We start from the raw sequence: 21258 nt of genomic DNA on the forward strand, positions 1-21258 counted from the left end.
TTTGGATTTATAATGGACAGAGAGTTAAAATTTAGGGCCACACTACTGCCAAATACATAGTAAATGTAGTGGGTCCTCTAGGTAAGTCTAACCACAATCTAGTGCTCATCTCCTCCCCCCCATGCAACAACATTAACACAGCCACTCCCATACAAGAGACATAACTTTCCACCTAACTGACAATGATAAATTTCCCCCAACCATTCAAGATGCTCAATATACATCATCTAAAAAAAAAAAAAATCATCTAACGCCTTTTTTTTATTCCTGTATTATACGGGGAGTAGGCGAGGCCATTTAGCCCTATCTAACTTTTGGAGACTGAGTGGGCAGTTCAATCTCCACTGGTACCAATCCGAGATAGATGGCCCAAGGCTATCACTAATTAAGCGGTACGCAGTGAAGAGAGACGGCTCAAATGTGCTGCCATCTCGTGGTCCCTAACCCTAACACAATATATTTAATGTCTGAAATAATGTGGGTTCTACGGTCGATTTTCTTGAGTTTACGGGACGAAAAACCCGCTTGCCCGTGCCAGAGATCGACTAACTCGGGAACCGGTCGAAAAAAGGCTTAGAAAAATTTCCTCTAGTCGCCGACTAGACTCGAAACCAAGTCTTCCTTCGTGCGGCCAAGTGCCGTGGTATGTAAATGCCACATCCACTGAGCTACACAGGCTACCTTGCTCAATATACAATGACCCATATATGCTTTTGTCAAAAAAATATTGTCCAAATTAGACACAAAAAGTCTACTGTTCCTGATGGCATTTCTCTAATTGTCCTGAAGGTTTGTGCACCAGAACTGACTCCTATTCCTATGTCGTCTATATATACTCTCTTACTCAACTGGTATTCATCCAGCCTGGAAATTGGCCTATACTCAACCCATTTCCAAGGACAACGTCATTGCCATCAAACTACCACCTATCTCACTCACCTCAGTCCTATTTAAAGTAATGGAGAGAACCATCAATTCCCAGCTCCTACATTATCTTGAAGGCACTCAGCTAATAAACGATCACCTGTATGGATTCCATCACTACTGATCAACAGATCTACTCACATATATCACCCATCTTTGGACAAATGCCATGGAGAAGTTTGGTGAATCTCAGGTGTTATTTTTGACAACACTCAAATTTCCAGACAAGATGAGATTTCTCTTCTTGGAATCACCACATCAAGTTTCTCCTGGCATAAACATAACCACTGCATCCTCAGCTTCTAAAAAACTAGGATTCCTCTTTCACTCAAGATGTTACTTCACCTCTGAACAGCTGTTAACCTTATATAAATCACAAATCTGCCCAGCTAATGAATACTGCTCTCACATTTGGAGTGGGGCCTCTAAGAGCTCCCTCAAAATGCTTGACTCAATACAGAGGAGAGCAATTAGATTGATTAATAACCCATCTCTTACCAACTCACTCCTCCCACTTTTGCACAGACGTTTGGTTTCTGCATTATGTGTATATTCATGGCAAATGTTCATCTGAAGCAGCATCAATAATCCCCCCACTCAAGACTAAATCCATTGGAAACACACGCAGTTGCCACACAACATCCTTTCGCAGTACACCTTGGAACTCACAGAACAAGTTTCTTTTCCTCCTCCTTCATCACTGCTACTGCTGTAGTGTGGAAAAATCTTGTCCCTGATGTGTTTCTAGAGGAATACAATATATAGGCTTTAAAATCAAATGTAAACAAGTTTCTCCTTTCCCAACCCATACATGGCACTAGCATACTATAGGTTGATTAACAACCTCTTGTGGATGGGCTCAACATAAAAAAAAAGATATGGTCAACTTGGTTTTGAGGAAGATGGGAGACTGTTCAAAAGATCCAGTCATAAGTAATTAAGATGATAATTAACCTATAGAATTGCTCATAAAAGGTCAGGCTAAACAGGAATGTGGCCTTCAAAATCTTAAGAATAGATGGAGGAGAGATATTTATGATAGAAATATACAAGTTAGTAAGAGAATCTTAAAGTATAGATACAAATGAGATGTTGCAGCTTATGGCTGGCGGAGGCAGAATTCAGGGTCATCTCTGAAAACTGGCTAAGTGTATGATATGATCAGAAAGTATATGAAGTCCAGGTTCTTCTTCTCACAGTGTCAGAATTGGCTACCATTAGACATTGTGGTAGCCAATTTTAGTAAATATTCAAGGAGATATATATGGCAAGTATTTAAGTATTGGTGACTAAAGGACGGACCTAAAAGATCTTGATGAGTCCTTTGACTCCCTGAAGGAGCATGCACAATAAAAACAATTATAATAATAATTATTATTATATGCTCATGATTTCTCAAATATTTGTCATAAGGTAAAAATCTGGTCTTAGCAATCACTATTTGGCTTCACTACAACTTATGTTTCCAATTTTCTTTTTCCTCAGACATTTCATATGGAAGTTCCTCTGTAAATTTCATCTTTTGTTTATTATTTATTAGTATGATCAGATACTCTACTTGAGAGGTTACATGGTGACCAATGCTTCTAAGTTATGCAGTATAGCTGCTGCAGAACTTTTGTGTCATCATATTTCAAAATTTCTGTGTACTATATTTTCATATTTCAGCTTTCTGACAACTTTCTTTTTCTATATCTATCAAGTATTGATATGTACTCCTGATTCATTATCTTCTAGATATTTTCTATCATTTCTTATTTAATTTGATAATGTTTCAAAGTAATTAGATTCAGAATAAAAATTAAAATTACCACATGAGGATAGATTGAGGGTTTGTGGATTGAAAAAGTTGGTTTATAGGTGAAAAAGAGAGAATATAACAGAACAATTTAAGTTACTTAAAAGATTTTGTAGAACTGATGCAGAGGAAATGTTTCAGCACTTGGCTAGAGGGAGCAGAACAAGAGGTCATACCTGGAAGTTGGGTAAGAGTGTGGTTAGTAAGGGCATGAGGACTAGATTTTTTGCTTCGAAAGTGGTGAAAGAATGGAATGGGTTGTCTGAGTCAGTTGTAAGTGCTTCATCTGTTAATGGTTTCAAGGAGAGGTACAAGAGATATTGTGTTGATAGTTTGGGCCTCCCACGATGTCTTAGGACTCCATGGAGGTGCCCATGCAATAATAATAATAAGTCTACGCCCGGGAGCTGTTCAACTTTCATTCATTTCAAAACTGTAATATACACATTATTCTATGAAATAGGATAGCCATTTTTATCTTATTCAACACTAGCTCCCTATTTTAAATCTTTTGTACGCTTGTATCCTAGAACAACATGAAGACACCACTATGAAAACATACTCTATAAGACATTTCTTGTTTTATGTGGATTCTCTCCATAATTTTATGCATATTTTGATGTTGGAACATGGTGTTAGTAAGAACTGGTCAAGTGTCCTGAGAAGAAATATAACAATTGGATTTCAATGCCATTGTTATCAGTCCTTCTTAGTTCATTTATTTTTAAATTAGATGCTATTGTTATTAATAGTACCCTTTCATACAAATTTTTTTAAAACATTTCAGTATGTCTGGGACTCATTTTTCACTTTGCTATTTAAACTTCCAGTAAAAAGCTTTTTTTTTTTTTTTATATCAGCTGCCTGCCTTCTTCACTAATTTTTTTTCCCCGCTTCTCATCTAATAAAACCTAATGTTATATGAGACAAAAGAAACAAATACATTTTGTTGTCCAATTTCTCATTCTGAAATCTGCTCACATCATTCTACCTGAAAATTGGCTCTCTTTCAAGAAGAAGTTTATCCTCATTTTAGTATTGACTAAAATCTAGTCATTCACTCCCCCCCACACACACACCTAATCTCTAGTGCCTTAGGAAGTCATCTGATTTAGTTATTTAAAAGTAACTCATTAGTTTTGTCTTCTTAGTCTTAAGTAATACTGGGTTATAAATTATATTAGAAATAATAAGAAATTATACTACTGTTTTAATCTTTTACCCAAGCATACACAGACCAAAGTTTGAGCATGAAGTATCTTCACAACTAGTCTTTTATACAGAGGCTACTGACTTCACACCTCCTTTCTGAATTATACAACACTGGAAATATTTCCAAAGTCATATAATTCTGAAAAGAAGTGTTTTGCATTATAAGATAATAACTTCTGCATTCATTTTACCTTGGTATCTTTCTAGGTCTGGCTCCCACTGATGAGACCTCAATAAAAGTTGAAACCAGTCTGTGTTGTGACTCTTTCCATAATGCATAGCAAAGTATGTGTCCAAAAGGAAGTGTGCTTTGCATTATGGGATACTGAGGCAATTGATATGAAGTCAACAGCCTCTATATACAAGTGACATGAAGATACTTCACACTCAAACTTTGGTTTGTGAACTCTTGGGTAAAGAATTAAAACAAGAATATAATTTGTTGTCATTTATAATATAATGGTGCTTCTCTAATTCTTCTGTTAGATCTGTTTCTTTTCAGTTGATTCTTCTTATGATGCTGCTTCTCAGTCTCAGAAATGAAGATAGGCACCATTAGCATGGTGCCTATCTTATCTTCAATTCTGCTGAGACTGAGATTGTTCCAGTAGATGATCATTTTATTATTTTTTTATGTAATCTCATGAAAGGTTCTAAACCTATAATGTATTAGTACCATGAGTGGATTAAGGATTTTTTTTCTACTTTTTATTAATTTTAGAATGTTTTTGTATTTGTATTTATTTTTTATATAGCACAGAAACCGTGCTCTAGGAATCAAGCATTGAATTTGATCAAGCCACTTCAGGCCTCCAGAGTAGAAAAGTACTCTTGCACTGGGTGATGAAATCAATCAACCACCTAAAGACAATCATAAATATCTATGCTGATAGTGGGACTTGAACCCACAGCTTGTTGGAGAGCAGATACACTAAGCACTTGGCCAATCAGACTAACAAAACTTTGCTCTGAAAAAAAAAAAAAAAAAAAAATCTTGTAAAACTCTAAATGCCCCAGTTGCTTGATATCTGACATGTTTTGACATTACAATGTTCACATAGTTTCAGCCAATATAGAATTTTTTTTTTTTTTTTTTGGTTTTCATGTCAATTCTGCTTAAAAAGCTGAGTCTAATAAACCATTAGTATCATTATCAGGAGTAAGTTAAGGGTTCAATAATCCAGAAATCTTGCTCTAGAGACCAGATTGAACTTTTTTTCAACCCACTAAAAGCCATCAGTAAGAAGGTCAGTGGTGTCACATTGTGAAATAAAATTCAATGACCACTTAAAGACATTCACAAAACATCCATCCCATGGTCAGATTTGAATGTACAGCCACTGGTTGGAGAGTGGATATGATAACTACTTAGCTAACCAGGATAAATTTGGATGGCTGAGTCCCAAATTGCCAGTCCATCCTTATCCATTCAACATTCCAGTGGATGCCTAGCAACAGGGTGTATTACAGGAGGGTGAAGACTAATGCTATTCATTACTGGCTATGTAGAAGTTAATTTTGACCCTCAAACTTAAATTAGTTAATTTTATTTATATAATTCATATAATTTAGAGCCTCCATAGCTTAGTCAGTATAGATGAAGTCCTTTGGTCAGAAAGACCTGGGTTCGATTCCCATCCATGACATGAGGAACCTTTATCTGGTCTCTTTCGACTAAAGGTGAGTTAGCCAGTCTCATATGAAGGTACAGGGTTTTTTTCTCCTGGAAACTCAGGTTTTTCGTCCCTTGGGACAGGCAAACCAGCCAGCAGAACACAATTCACAGACAAGAATACTTAGATGCATAGGGATAACTGCCTTATCCTCGTATTATAGTTAGGAAATCCAAGGATACTTGGAAGGCCATGGGTGCTTCAGTGCCTGTTAGAGCCACTGATGGATGGATGGAATTCATATAATTACAAGGAAATTATTTAAATGTGCAAGCTACTAAATCTATTTTCTCAATTGCACTTCAAGATCCATATTAAAAAGTGAACAGTAAGCAGAACTCTGTAAATAACAGCAAGATGGTGTTACCAAAATTTTCAAAATGATGTTTAGTGAAGAAAAATAAAATATTGAAAATACATATGGTTCTAAATTGATTTCAACTTCCAATTTAAGTATTTTTAGCTGTATGTTATATAAAGCAGATCTAGAATATATTTTTTGCTGTATTTTTTTTAAATATGAATTACAAAGAAGTTAAAAAATATATTAAAAAAAGTTAACATTCCAATATACATGAAAATGAGCAAAGGTATATTTGCATAATGGAAGAGAGAAAAAAATTAAGTGAAAATGTTAATCTTTGCCTATTCTTTTTAACTGACAGTAGATAAATGAGAGCAAACTGAATTCATCATTATTTAAAATTTTTTTAAATTCCTTTAAAACTATGAAACATTTTTGTTCATTTACTTCCTTTTTCTCTTTCTTCAATAAACTTTGTTGTGATATAGTTCTCTCTAATTGCAACATTTATAAATTTTAAATAATTTTGGTTATATAAAAAAATGTCGATAAATAATTAATTATAACATAATATTTCTTACAAATGTTACAATTCTGGCCTGTTTGTCCAGGAGAGCATAAACAATGAAATCTTCCTATTCCATCAACACAGGTACTTCCATGGGCACACGGTGAAGAGGAACATTCATTGATGTTAATACGACAATTAGGTCCAGCAAATCCTTGGGCACACTCACACAGAAACCAATTAATGCCATCTATACATTTGCCACCATTGCGACAAGGATTTGGAGTACAATCATCAGAATCTATGAACAGAAAAGATAATGAATTTATTTGCATAATAATGTTGTTATACTTTTATATAATTTGCTTAACATTTAAATGCTAATATGCATAAAAGTTAAAAAAAATAATCAGGTGACAGGTGAATGGAAGGAAGGAAAGAGAAGAGCAGTACAGGACACGTGGAGATTTTGTTATTAGAAGTGTAGTGAATGCAAGATTACATTCAGATATCCACAAACTGCAGAATAATCTATAATCTGTGGAGATTTGGAATAATAAATGTATGTATATATATATATATATATATATATATATATATATATTTATGATTTCCACACACACAAAAGATCAGAAACTATTAGATTTGAGGCAGATAGTGATGGGACTGTGCATGGAGATATGTGAGTGAGTTTTCTGTAAATGAAGTTCTTCGATTTTTCAGATACACAAGTGAGTTGGACATATCTCCATGAGAGCCATCAATCTCTAATTCTGCAGTAAATTGGATTTTTGGGTGTTGACTATTCATCAGATGGTCTAGGAAATTCTTTAAGGAATCAGGTCCATGACTCCAAATTAGGAAAACGTCATCTGGATATCTCTTCCACAGCCTAGGTTTCAATAGAATTGAAGAGATAGCTTTTTTCTTCAAAATATTCTAAATATAAATTCTCCAGCATAGGAAATAAAGGATTGCCCATGGATAAGCCAAAGTTCCATTTGTAAATAGTGTCTTTAAACTGGAAATAATCAGAATTGATGCAATAGGTTAATAAAGAATTGCTTTTTTCAATAATTTATCCTTTCAGAGAGTTAGAACTTCTTCTATAGGCACATTTGTGAAGAGGGAAAAGATGTCAAAATTAGCCAAAAAAAGGAGCCGAATAAACATTTTAAAGATTTGGCTAAATACTTTGAGAGCTAATATGTAGGAGAATCAATGCCTTCCATAATGGATCTAAGTGGAGTATTTTCTTTATGAATTTTTGGCAATCCATATAATCAGGGGATCAAAGGATGAAGTGAATGAATATTTCTATATTTGAATATTTCTAGAAAACTCTGTAGTGGTTCTCAGAAGATTGTTGATATGGTTATGGGGTTTATGAATGGATCTCTGTCAAGAATAGAGTAAGTATCTGTTTGTAATATATTCCTCAGTATCCAGAGATAATAATTCTACCTGCAGATAAAGGTAAATAAAGGTTTTACATCCTAGATGTCAAACCTGCTCATGAATCTGAAAAATTGAAGATATCCATTTAGAGAAACCCCACTCACACCAATAGTAATCTCTATGCACAGTCTCATCATTATCCGCCTCAAAAACTTGGCATTATCTGTACACTAGGCAAATGTTGTGCTCGCTCCTTCCTCTGTGAAGAAAAGGATATTAACAAAGAACTTCAGTTTATTCTTACAACCTTTCAACAATGCCCCAGGGTTGCATTGGTGCCACTGCTGCTTAATCTGTGTTATTGATAGGAACAGACATTTAAATAAGAATATGTTGCCTGAAGATGATGCAAAGCTGAGGAAATTCTGAGTAAAAAAGATTTGACATTACAGGAGAATTTGAATAAACTACATGAATTCAATAAATTAAAAAGATTGATTCCCAGTTTATATACTGTGGTTCCTTATAGATTAGTGATCAGAGCTTATGCCACCTTTACCACGAGTTGCCTTGGTCTTGCACTACCTGTAGGATCAGCTAGACTTGCATTACTTGCAGGCGCAAACTTGACTTATATTTGTCTGTTTGCTTACTTGGGAAATAGAGTAAAACCAGGTTTAAAAGTGCTTGGTATTTTTAACACATATATCTATATCTATATATATATATATATATATATATAAAAATTACTTACTATATTGGCAAAGTGGTCCTTCAAAACCATCTCTACAGATGCAAGTGAAACTGTTGCCCATAATGACACATGTTCCACCATTAAGACAAGGATTGGAATAGCAACTTGGATTTTTAGCTGTAAAGACAAAAATGCAAATACAGGTTTCCTGTATATAAAAATACATTTTACATAATAAAAAAAGCATTTTTCATGAATGTAAACAATAAGCATCATAAACAGACATTAACATAAACATCATACTGCCTCTTCCTCTTTATAATTAATGTTAATTAAGTTAATGGAAAGTAAGATAAGCCTCTTCCATTCTTTTAATTAACTTAACATTAATTTGAAAAAAAAAAAAAAAAAAAAGAGGCAATATAATGTTTATTTTACATATTTTTAAAAAGGCTGTAAACCTATAGGCTTACTATTAGCTCCACCATGGTACATTGGTAATATGGATGGAATAATAGATAGATAAATCTGGAAACCTTGCTCTATAATCCAAAAATCGTACTTTTCAAGCCACTTTAGTCCTCTAATAAGCAGGAGAGTGGTAAGACCACTATCATCATGCTCATGTGGTAATTTTACCAGTGATGAAAATTTATGACATAAAATAAGGTTCTCATGAAGCTTGACTTCATAATTTTTGAATATATTTTTGGATATTTGACCACTAGAAAGCCATAAGGTGTGTAGTTTTGAAAAGGAGCTCCAGAAAAGATTAGTGTATTTTGAGTAATAATCAGCAATGCTTCTTGAATTTTAATGTTGCACTATTTATTTTTGAGAACAAAGTGCGTCTGCATGATAATTACATTGTTGGATTTATTAATGGAAGTACTCATGAGGTCAATCACATGGGTGTTGAGCGGTGTGAAAATCAAGTGGCATTAACGACAGCTTTTTGAAATTGATTTGATATTGTGAGTGTAATATGTATGAATGGTGGAGTGTAAGGGATATGTCTGTGAGAGAAAATGGATGGAAGCTGAGGGAAAGTATGGATTTGTAGGAAGTATGACATTATTAGACTACAAGACCATGAATGTGAAGCAGACTGAAGAGATAAAAGATGGTGTAAATGAAAGAAATGGAAATGAAACAAAAGCTAGTGAAACTGAGGGAGTGAAAGAATGCACGAACATAGAAGAGAAATGTAGCAAAAGTAAGAATGTAGAAGAGAAAGTTAATAAAAGCAAGAAATGTAGAAGCAGAAGTTAGTGATAAGGGAGCAAAAGAAACTCTGAATGATGAAACAGAAGTGCAGTGCAGTGGAATGAGGTTGTGAGGCTACAGGAATGACAGAGAGTGAAATTGTCAGAATGCAAAATATGATGAAATAATTGTTGAAAATGAAAAATGAAAAGAGGAATATGCAGAGCAATATGAGATGGTTAATGGAAACTAATGAAAGTGTGCAAAAGAATAGAATGAAAGAAAAAAGAGTAAAAGAGATGACGAGCGACTCCAGGATTGAGATATAGTTGTATGGAGATTCCATAGAGGATTAAATGAGAGCATCTATAAGGTCTGTTATCCAGGAGGGAGAATGAACAGGATAATTCAGGTGTTGGACATGAGGAGGAAATGAGCAAGAAAACTAGTGGTGGTCGTGGGGACAAATGATTTAAGTGGACATGAGGAGTATGTAAGGATGAATATCCAGAGGTTATAGAGAAGAGTGAAAGAAAACAGTGTAGTGGGAAAGGGTTTCAGTGTTGCTGAGGTATGACAATCATGAGTTGAGATGGAGAGCTGGAATAATGAATGGTATGCTATTGGGACTGTGTGAGGAGAAAGGAGTACAGTTTGTGGATGTAAGGCATGTGTTTGAGAGAAGAATGAAATTACATTGGAATGATGGGTTGCATTTAAAAGGCTTTGGAGTGAGTGTACTGGAGAAAGTGTTGTTAGATGGAAGTGTGTGCTGCATGCAAGAGAACAAAAGTAAGAGATGAAGTGAAAGATCAGGAGAGTGGTATTGAAGAGACAGGAGTGGAAATGATGATAGTGTGAGAAAAGAAGAGAAAGTGGGAATGCAAGAGGAACAGGGAAATGGGGGAGCCCGACTAGACTGGGAGACATGGAGTAGGGAAAGTGGATGTTGAAAGTAGCAGTGAATGTGTGTGTATGGAGATGGAATATATTGTGAGTGTGATTGGAGAAGAAATATATTGGAATATATTGTGGGTGATTGGAAAAGGGAAGGTGTGGTGGGGAAATCATAACCAACCAATGGCTTGGAGGACTGGTTATAGACCTGAAAATGAATTATGTTTGTTTACAAATGACAGAGGTATCAGAAATAAGGGGGATGAAATGGTTTCAGTGATTGAGTTTATTCGCCCCAAAATCATTGGATAAGTGAAACATGGTTGAATGAAGATGATATCATAATGGAAATAGAAATGGAAAGATACAGTATTTTTCGCAAGGATAGATGGAGCAAGAAGGGAGGGGGAGTGCTGATGATAGCAGGGGAATTAAGTCCACATAAGGTAGACATGAAACAGGGAAATAGTGACACTGGTTATGAGGCAGTGTGGTGTAACATAGAGATCGACAGGAAGACATATTTAGTTGAATATGTCTTCCTGTCAATGTTACTATAGGCCAGGGAATGTGGTGATGAAGAAATGTATAAAGAAATTAGCTAAGTAGGCCAAAGTAAATCCAAAAGAGTTTTTGTTATGTAGCAAGTAAGAGTAAGAATGACTATCGAAGGATGACTTTAATCAATGGCAATGGTAGAAAGGTAACAAATGCAAAAGAAATAGTTTAATTTATTAAATTAAATTAATTAATTTAATTTATTACAATGTATACATTTGACACCTGTACTTTTTTCAAGTTAACTAAAGTAAAGTTTAATGAAACAAAATGAGATAAAAATAAAATGTGTGAAAAGATGTGAGGAAATTAAATGAACTTAATTCTAAGGGCATCTTCTCTCGCTCTCTCTCTCTCATTTTGAAATCCTGTAATATGAAATCAATTTTAAATTAATTCATATAGAATAGCATTTCATGCATTTAGTTGACAGATGCTCATAAATTAGCAATTTATTAGGCTGGCACTTTAGAATTTAGCTATTTGATTTAAAATTACCTATATGGCAAGTATGGCCTTCCCACCCAGACTTGCAATGACAAATAAAGGTTTCTCCTAGATCTATGCAAGTACCACCATTCTGACAAGTATTGAAGTCACAATGGCTATGACCTACAGAAAAACAAAGGTTATATGTGAAAATCTGTAAAATGATTATAAATTACTATAAATAAAATGAAGCTAATCAAAATCAATATATATATATATAATGTTATTTAAATAGTCAGATCATAGAGAACATTCCACAGATATGTCGCAATCTTGTCACTTGCCTCTAGATCAGTGGTCGCCAAAGGGGTCGATATAACTTTGTTAGGGGTTGATTCGCGCTCAGGGGTCGATAGAAAAATATAAGACATCATTGTACGGGTAATATTCAATTCGGTTAACTTGGATTACCTCCATCCTGAATGACAACGCAATTAAGAGTGAATCGTAGGAACGGTGACATGAATAAGACCTGTAAGATGGAGCAAGGTCATGAAAATAGTTACGGAGACCAATACAGTAGGCCAAAATGACGTATTTACCAATAAACGGATGTGGTGGTTCCTGCCCGGCCGGCATGGCAGGAGCGACATTGCAACATGTGCACGGTTGCTTATTTACTTATACTTACACATATTCAAACCCAGTCTCATTTTTGCGCATCGACATACAAGTGAGCGCTAATGTTCTAAAATTCATCAACATACATATTAGGTAATATTAAAATTACGTAATAGTAAAATAGAGGGGGGGGTCGATAAAAAGTCAAGAAACTCTTGAAGGGGTCGACTGTCAAAGAAGTTTGGCGACCCCTGCTCTAGATCCTCTGCACCATTTCCTCACTCTCAAAGAATCTAGGAGAGTAGATCTGTGCACAGTAATCCAAATATGCCTCATTAAAGCCTTATAGAGAGGAATAATAATCTCCTTATTCCTTCTAATAGTCAGTGTGTTCTTCTGCATTCAAGTAATCTGATGAGCTGGTTTGGTGACTATGGATTGGGGGAGTCACCTTTTGACTCCCCCAATCCATAGTCACCTCCAAACCCTGGTCCCATCAATTATTTTCTGTAGTCCAGTTTCATCAACGTAGTATGCAGTTTGTGATCTCTTCCCAAAGCATCTTACGCTTTGCCACATTATACTGTCATCCAATCATCCTGCCAGTCTAAATCGTCCTGTAGGCTCACTATACTATCTTCACTTCTATTGCTCTTCCTAGCTTTGCATTAATGGTAATAATTGGATATTTCCATTCAATAATTTTCTATATGATTTAACAGAAAATATTATTTCCTATGTGTTTGTACAAATTAAATCAATCAAAAGGCAGATTCCTGAGATTTGGTGTCTCCCACACTACTTTTTTGATTTCTGTCCATCAGTTACTATCTTATCCATAAAATTAGCTTCATATACTGCATTTACTCCAATTTATGTAACAGAGTTCCATGTGATATCCTGTCAAATGCAAAGTCCAGCAGTATCACTGTGTAGTCATTATCTCTGTCCAGCTCAACTGTTACTTTATTCCAAAAAGTGGACAAATTACTATGGCAAGACCTAACTTTCATAAACCATCCATTCCTGAATTATACTGTTTACCAATTTCTGCATCAACTTAACTGCCACCGGTAGGATACTGATTGGTCTGTATTTTCCACCTCTGTCTTGAAACTTCCTTTATGCAAAAGAACTATTTTGCCTTCTTTCCATTCTCTTGGCACCTTCCCAGAGCTATGATTTAAATAAGAAGCTTGCTCAGAGGATCTGCCAATTCTCTTGCACATTACATTTTCATAATACATGGACTGATATACCATATAATCCCATGAATGTATTTGCATTAAGGTTCTGCAATATTGTAGGACCTTCAATTCATCTACTTCTATTCTCACACATCAATGGCATCTGGAATTGTAACATCTCCAACTAGAAGAAACATCCATGCAAAATGATCACTCAGTAACTAAATGATTTTGTCTGCTTCTGTTACCTCCTTGCCATCATAAAATTATCCTTCCATTCTCTCCCTCTCTCTCTTTACCCAGCACATAGCAAAAGATGTTTCTGGAGTTTTCTTTGGCTTCCTCAGCTAGCTTCATCTCATCACCCTTCCTGTCTGTGCCTTGTATGGCTCATGAGCATGCTGATCATCTTTCTCTTTACATATCCTCAATAACTTTTTATTTTTCTACAACTCTTACTTCATGATGCTACTCATTCATCTAATTCCTGTCTCATTTATTTCTCTGAATCTAAGTATACATTTCTGAACTGATTTCAAAAAAAACCCCTTGATTATCTCCCATGAACTATGAACATCCTTTTCCCCTCCAGATTCTTATGCCATGGCATTACTCTAAGCTGGCTCTTCAGTTTGTCATAATCACCTACTTTTTAATTCCACATGTATCTCTTCTTAACTGAAACTTCCCATATAAGGAAATCTCCCTATTCAGATCAATCAGTACTGTGGTTACTGTTAAGCTCTCTGGTAATCCAGCACTCTCAAGCCTCTACTCCACCCATTACATGCTATCTCCCCTCTCTGTAATTGTCCCCCCTTCCAATCCATATTCATGTAGTTGAAGTACCACATAATAATTACTCATTCATCCATCCAACATTCTCCATTACACCCTCTGGCCTATGCTAGCAACCTAAACTATATATTTCACTCTGTTCACCAGACAGCCTCAAATAAACTGCCTTCTGCATTCCTGCTCTTTTCTGCATTTCTTCTTATATCATTAAAAAACAAAACAAATCCTCTCCATCCTTCTCTCTTTTCTCTCTGAAAATTCTATAACCAATGCATTGTTCATTAGATATCTAATCACACTAAAGTTCATAACTTAGGTTTACTAACACTGAACTGACAGACATTTTCACATACTGACAATTCCAACACATTCAAATCATTTTGCACCTGCAGCATGTCAGTCATATTCCTTATTATCTATTAGGAATATGAATGATGTGCTATCCCTGCTTATCTGGGCATCTTTAGCAAACATCCATATATATCCTGTCAAATCCTTCCCGGTATGAATAACAGTGAACCAAGAACTGATCCCTGGAATACACCATTGCTGATCTTTAATCTTGCAGACTCACACCTACAATACTACTTTCTGATATTTGGCAGTCACCCATCCTCTTATCCAACTAACAGTCTATAATACAATTCCCATATGCTCCAGCTTAAGTAACAGCCTCCCATGCTATATCATGTCAAAACTCTTCAAAAAGTCAAAAAAGTATCCAAGTGGATCCATTCCCTTGTCAAACTGAACCATAACAGTATTATAAAATGAGCAAGCTGCTTAAACATGTTCCTTAGTAAATCCATCTTATTCTTTGATGAACAGTGAAAAGTCAACCCATTTCTGTACATGAAATCTTATCAGCCTTTCCAAAATCTCCAATACTATTTCAAAGATAGTGATAGGTCAATGATAAGACACATTACTCTTTGGACCACTCGCATGCAATAGGATTATCATATATTCTTTCCACTCCTATGGATTTCCTATAGATTCAAATTATGCAGTCTCATTAAAGGCATAGTCAGTTCAGCTGAACACTCTTAGCTACATCAGTCTTAGATATGTCACTCTTTGGACCACCCATGTGCAATGGGATTATCATATATTTTTCCCACTCCTATAGAATCATCTCTGTAGACTCAAATTATACAGTCTGGTTAAAGGCATATGTAGTTCAGCTGAACACACTCTCTTTGCATCAGTCTCTACTACTGATTTCTTATTCAGTTTATGCAATAACTCTGGTACCTCCTCCTTATATAACTGGGTTTCTTCAGCTAGTGTAGAGGTGGTAGTAGTAGTATTGAGCTCTATGTTGCATATACCAGGTTGATAGCACTTAAAAAATGGGCACTCATTATTTCAACAATCTCTTCTGTTCTGCATAGCATCTACATTCATTAAAGTTATTTTTTCAAATTCATTCTTTCATTTACTTATAACATAATGATAGAATTGTTTTGGGTTGTCTTTAGCTTGTAGAACACATTTCTTTTCATACTCAGATATAGTTTTCTGTACCATGCAGAGATTATATTTCTTAATCTATTCTGCAAAGGCAACAACATGATTATTACTAGAGCTGACAAGGGTAATGCTACTGTTGTCCTAAATACCAGTGATTACAATCAAAAAATGAATGTGTTGCTCAGAGACCATACTTATAAACAGCTAGATTATGATCCGAGAAATTCTCAGGAAAAAAAATAAAAATAAATAAAAACATTAAACGTGCTTCTAAAAATATGACATCCTGGCCTTCTTAAAAAATATCACATCTTGTTAAAAAAGCTCAAACCTTTTAATTAGCCTCCCCTTTTTTAAATGAGATAAACAGCTAAATCTTTAATTCCACTTATTGGCCACATTTTATCTTACATAAAAAAAGTCTATTGATTTCAAATCTTTAATCCAAAATTTTAGTGTTATACAATAATATCATGGTGAGCTTTGATGTCACTTCCTTATTTACAAATATCCCTCTTTCTGATATTTAAATTTACTGAAAAATATCCCTCCCACTCCCAACATTGATCTCTTTAATTCTGACATCCATACTGGTTACTGCTCTTGGAAGGACACCTTATATAAACAGTTAGAAGGCACATCCATGGGTTCTCCTCTTTCTTGGCCAATTTTTATATGGAGCATTTCTTTCATGCTATCACTCATACTACAGTTACCTTCACTTGTTTCTATAGCTTTACTATCAACAACAACCTTGCCAAATTCTCAGTCACAATTTTTTACCTTTTGCCTTTCAACTCTCTGCTGCCACACCTCTTACTCTCCACACTTCCAGCACTCACTTTCAAAAGATGCATTAATCGGTTTCATTCTCCTTTCACAAATCCTTCACCCTCTGCAATGAACAAAATCCCAAAGAATTCATGTGCCATTATTCTACTTCACATCAGCACCATAACAAACAACATATAAGTAACAGCCTCTTTTTTTTTCTAATAATTACACAAAGAACTGTCAGCAATGGACAAGAAGAACACGCATAAGAACAGTAAGCCACTAAAAATGTATCCAACATAATCAATTACTTCAAAATACGACTTATTTTTTAGTCTTTTAGAACCAAATATCACTGCCGTGATCTAGATCACCTCTTGCAGACCACTTATTATAGTTGAGAGCATATGGTAGTAATAATAATAATAAAAAATGCTGGGACTCCACTTAACAATAAAAAAAAATGGAGTAAATGAACCATTAAGTGAAAAATTTTAAATACTTACGCAGGTTACACGTCTTTCCTTTCCAACCATACTTGCATTCACATATGAAATCAGCAACAGCATCCATACATGTTCCATTATTGCGACAAGGATTCGGACTGCATTCATTTTTATCTAAACATAGTAAACAGTACAAAAATTAGAAAATTAATAAAATTTCCTATTTTTTTTTCTAAAATATTGAAAGGGAAGATTTTTTATTTGATAAGTGTAACAATTTACTAGAATAAGAAGTACTCTAATATGAAAGGATAAGGTCATTCCTCTTCCCTTTTTGTCTACACATGCATTCACATCCTTTTGAAGCATCAACCTTTCTCACGTTGTGTTCACCTGCTCACCCTGAGCCTCCCTGTATGTCTAACACACTTGTTCTCTCATTCTCTATACTCGTGCCACCCACCTCTTCATTCATAACCACCACCATTTCAATCTCTCCTTTCTTACTCTCCTACTCTTTCACATCACTTGTTACTTGATCAGATTCATTCTCAGCACTCATTTCTCTAACTTCCAACAGCAGTAGCTTCTCCAAATGACTTGCACCAAAATCATTCAAATGCAGCACACTCTTATACAGTTCAATTTGTTCTTCAAACTCATTCCACACATTAGCAAACTGCACTCTTTTACATGAAATAAAGATAAAAACATAAAGGATGAGTTTCATTTTTGGTAGTTAATTTGAATGACTTACCAAAAATGACAATTTAATTAGGAAACTTACTGATCTGACAAATTTCACCTTCCCATCCTTCTCGGCATACACACTGAAAGTTATTAGCACCATCTAGACAGGTTCCTCCATTCTTACAAGGTGCTGATGCACAGTCATTAATATCTGAAAAGAAAATCAAATAAATACAATTAGCAAAGTGATGAGGAATCTTTAACCCTTTCCTGTCGAAATTAATACTGTATTTTGAAATATGGTCCAGGATTTAGAATTCCAATTTAAATTTGAAATTATTTCTGCTTGTTCTGCATAAATACAGAACATAAATTTGGCTCATTTGGAAATTTACTTTAAATGACAGATAAAGCTTAACACTAAAAAAATTTCAAGTCAGGTCTATATGCAACATCAGAAAAGAAATTAAAAACAGAAATTAAGAATCCTTAAAACAACATTCTTTCTAGAAAAATAATATAATAACACTAGAATATTTTATTAGAGGTAATTAAAGGTTTAACAAGAAAGATAGCAAATAAATTATAATTTATGTTCATAAGTAGAAATCAGCAAATTATCTTGCAAAGGAGTGACTAATATTATTACCCTAAAACCCCATGTAGTCAAAGAATCATCTAGGAGATCCCTTTGTCATACACACAGCTCATCATACAGCAACTTAAACACATTCAAATTCTCTGCAGACACCACACTCACACAAGGCATTCCAATCATTCGCAACTTTACATGCAAAAAACCTGCTTCTCACTCCCTTGTTCTCCCCTGATTTCTCACCATTTTATGAAAAACCTCTTCAACATAGATCATATAAAAACTTTTACTAACTTGTACATCTTCATCATATCACCCCTCTTCCTCCTTTCCACTAGACACAGTAAATTACATCTTCTCAATCTTTCCTCATATTCAACATTACAGAGATCAGAAACTATCTTAGTCGGTTACCTCAGGATCCTTTCCAACATCTCTTTGTCCTTTTTGAAAACCAGGTGACCAAATCTGTGCAGTAGTCCATGTGTGTCCTAATCAGCCTTATACAATCGAACAAGAATCTCTTCTACAAGTTAATGTCCTCTGCATCATTCCCAGAATTCATTGTGTTGTCCTCACAATTTTGGCAATGTGTCCTCTAAAGTTTAGATCCTTATCCACCATCACCCCCAAGATCTCTTATTTTTTCTGCCTCTAACAACATATCCTCACCAAGCGTAAATTCTACACCCCGTCTTTGTTTAACAAATTTTAAAACCTTACATTTTGCAACAGTGAACTGGCATCCCTACTCGAGTGCCCATTTGCTCAATCAATTGAATTCTTGAATAAGAAGACTTGAATAGATTGAGTAGAACAGAAGTAAGGCCACAACATCTGCTCTACTTCTCATAGTTCATCTCAACTTTGCTTCATCTTCCTCAAATCTTCCCCAATTGCTGTTTAACATACAGGTTAAACAGCAATGGTCCTAAAACGTCCCATGAAGCACACCACTAGTGATGTCCTCTTCCAGGATATTGCTACAACTTGCTGATACCTATCAGATAGCCAATCTTTGATCCAATGCACTAGTCTAATATCCAACTCCATTTGCTCTATTTTGACTTATCATATGGTAATCTATCAAAAGCTTTTGCAAAATCTAAGTATGCTATTGTATCCACCTCCTTTCCCAATGTCAATTTATTGGAATAAGTAAGTAAATTACTAAAACATGATCTCCCTTTAGCAAATTCATGCTGTCCATCAAAGATAATACCATTGTTGTCAACCCAATTCTGGATCCTGGTTCTCATCAGCCTTACTTTAACCACAATAACTAACATACAGATACACCTATAATTTGATGTTTGAGTTCTGTCACCTTCCTCAAGAAGCAGCACAATCTTGCCTTCCTTCCACTCCTCGGAACTTGACCTAGTGCAAGACTCATATTAAACAAATATGTCAAGGCAATGCCAACTTCCTGGCACATTCCTTCAAAATATGTGGTGATATATTATCAAGTCCCACAACCTTATTAACATCGAGTTTACTCAATTCCCCTTATACCTCTTGCTAACTTACAGTCAGTCTCTCCTCTTCATCATCAACTACTCTCCAACTCTCCGCGATGTTGCATTCACAAGAATGAAAGACCTTTATGAACAGCTCATTAAATATCTTAACTATATTTTCTGCAGCAGCTGTTCTTATACCATTCTCTCTAATCAACATCATTCTTTCATAATCTTTTTTTTTTTTTTTTTTTTGCTGGCTACATATCGAAAGAACTCCCTATGATTCTTTTTGGCTTAATTAGCTAACTGCTGCTTGTGCTACTACTTCTTATGCTACCCTCACCAACCATGTCACCCTCCTTGCCTGTTCTTGGTAATCCTCATGGAATTGATTATTACCACTCCTCTTATTCTGCCTCCATAATGCCTTTTTTCTCTGTATTGCATGCTTAATCTTTTTAGCAATGTGTCAAAGTAGAACTTTGTAGAGCTTTTATGCATCCATTTCACACCTACCTTATTTAACCTTCTGACCAATGGAATATATTTAGACATTGCTTCTACTAGATAGTTCTTGATTATCATCCAAACTGCATTGATCTTCTTTCCAGCCAACTCCTCATTTCATGCTACACCTGCAAGCTGTCTCCTGAGCTCTTCATAATCACCAGCCTTGTAGTTCCTTACACCCTTTCCTCAAAGAGGTCCTCACACTGCTGGCAACCACCCAGGTAATCACTTCATGGTCACTCTCACCAACTAGAGGGTGATTTGACATCTCATTATTATTGACATTATAACAGTATACAAAAAAGAGCTCACTACACATAAAAGTTATCATATGTGTTATTTTTCAGTACCATAATAAATAAAATAGTTGTATATACATATGTATCATCGACAGGATGTGGCATAGAGGCAGCCTGCCCCACAGTGCCACTTAATAAGAGCACTTAGTCAGCCATATTGCAGTAGGCACTGTATTATGGCAACAAGATATTTTACAAATATACGCCACTTAGTTTAGTTTATGTGCTTATCATATTTTAATAATGAAAAAATTATAGTCATACATACTAAAACTAAACATTTTAGAACCCATTATTAGATCAGTGTTTCTCAAAGTGTGGTACACATACTACCTGGGGTATGTGACAGGTCTTCAGTGGGTATGTGGCAATTTACGGCTATCCATCATTAACGCATGGAATCATTATTAAGAAAAAAGAATTAATTGGAACATTAATTAATTCAAATTAATTTAAACTCCTACTCAAATTGTGAGTTACTATCATCCTTACATGAACGTCGAGGTGATAGTAACTCGCTCCCTGCAGCAAACAACGTGCCCTCTGAAACAGCTACTACACTGCACACACACACGAAAAACAAGTAGTTTTATTATGTCACTGAATAAGGTACAGAGATATTTGCAAGCTGTGTAATACATTTCTCAAGAAACAGTGCAATTAGAGACAACTAGAATAAAAACGGCACTAACTAATGAATCACATGACATGTCCCCTCCTGCAGAAACTGCTGTACAGACTCAAGAGAAACCATATGTTGCACTGGCAACATATGGTTTTGTTGTTAATAATTTTTTAACA

At 35.1% G+C, this 21258-nt stretch overlaps 1 protein-coding gene across 1 annotated transcript in view; it reads right to left on the minus strand.

Annotated features, from left to right (window-relative positions):
• LOC150101565 (protein jagged-1-like) overlaps window positions 1-21258 on the minus strand; it is a 246161-nt gene that overhangs the window by 26832 nt on the left and 198071 nt on the right. Inside the window, exons 12-16 of the mRNA XM_090400841.1 lie at window positions 17688-17801; window positions 16961-17074; window positions 11671-11784; window positions 8572-8688; window positions 6493-6720 (exon numbers count right to left, since the gene is read on the minus strand). Coding sequence (XP_090256967.1) covers window positions 6493-6720; window positions 8572-8688; window positions 11671-11784; window positions 16961-17074; window positions 17688-17801 — 687 coding nt within the window. The remainder of the gene's footprint in view (window positions 1-6492; window positions 6721-8571; window positions 8689-11670; window positions 11785-16960; window positions 17075-17687; window positions 17802-21258) is intronic.

The sequence above is a fragment of the Typopeltis vanoorti genome, chromosome 11, assembly GCF_054136105.1.
Source record: "Typopeltis vanoorti isolate ZY-2024b chromosome 11, IOZ_Tvanoo_1.0, whole genome shotgun sequence".
Classification (NCBI taxonomy): Eukaryota; Metazoa; Arthropoda; class Arachnida; order Uropygi; family Thelyphonidae; genus Typopeltis; species Typopeltis vanoorti.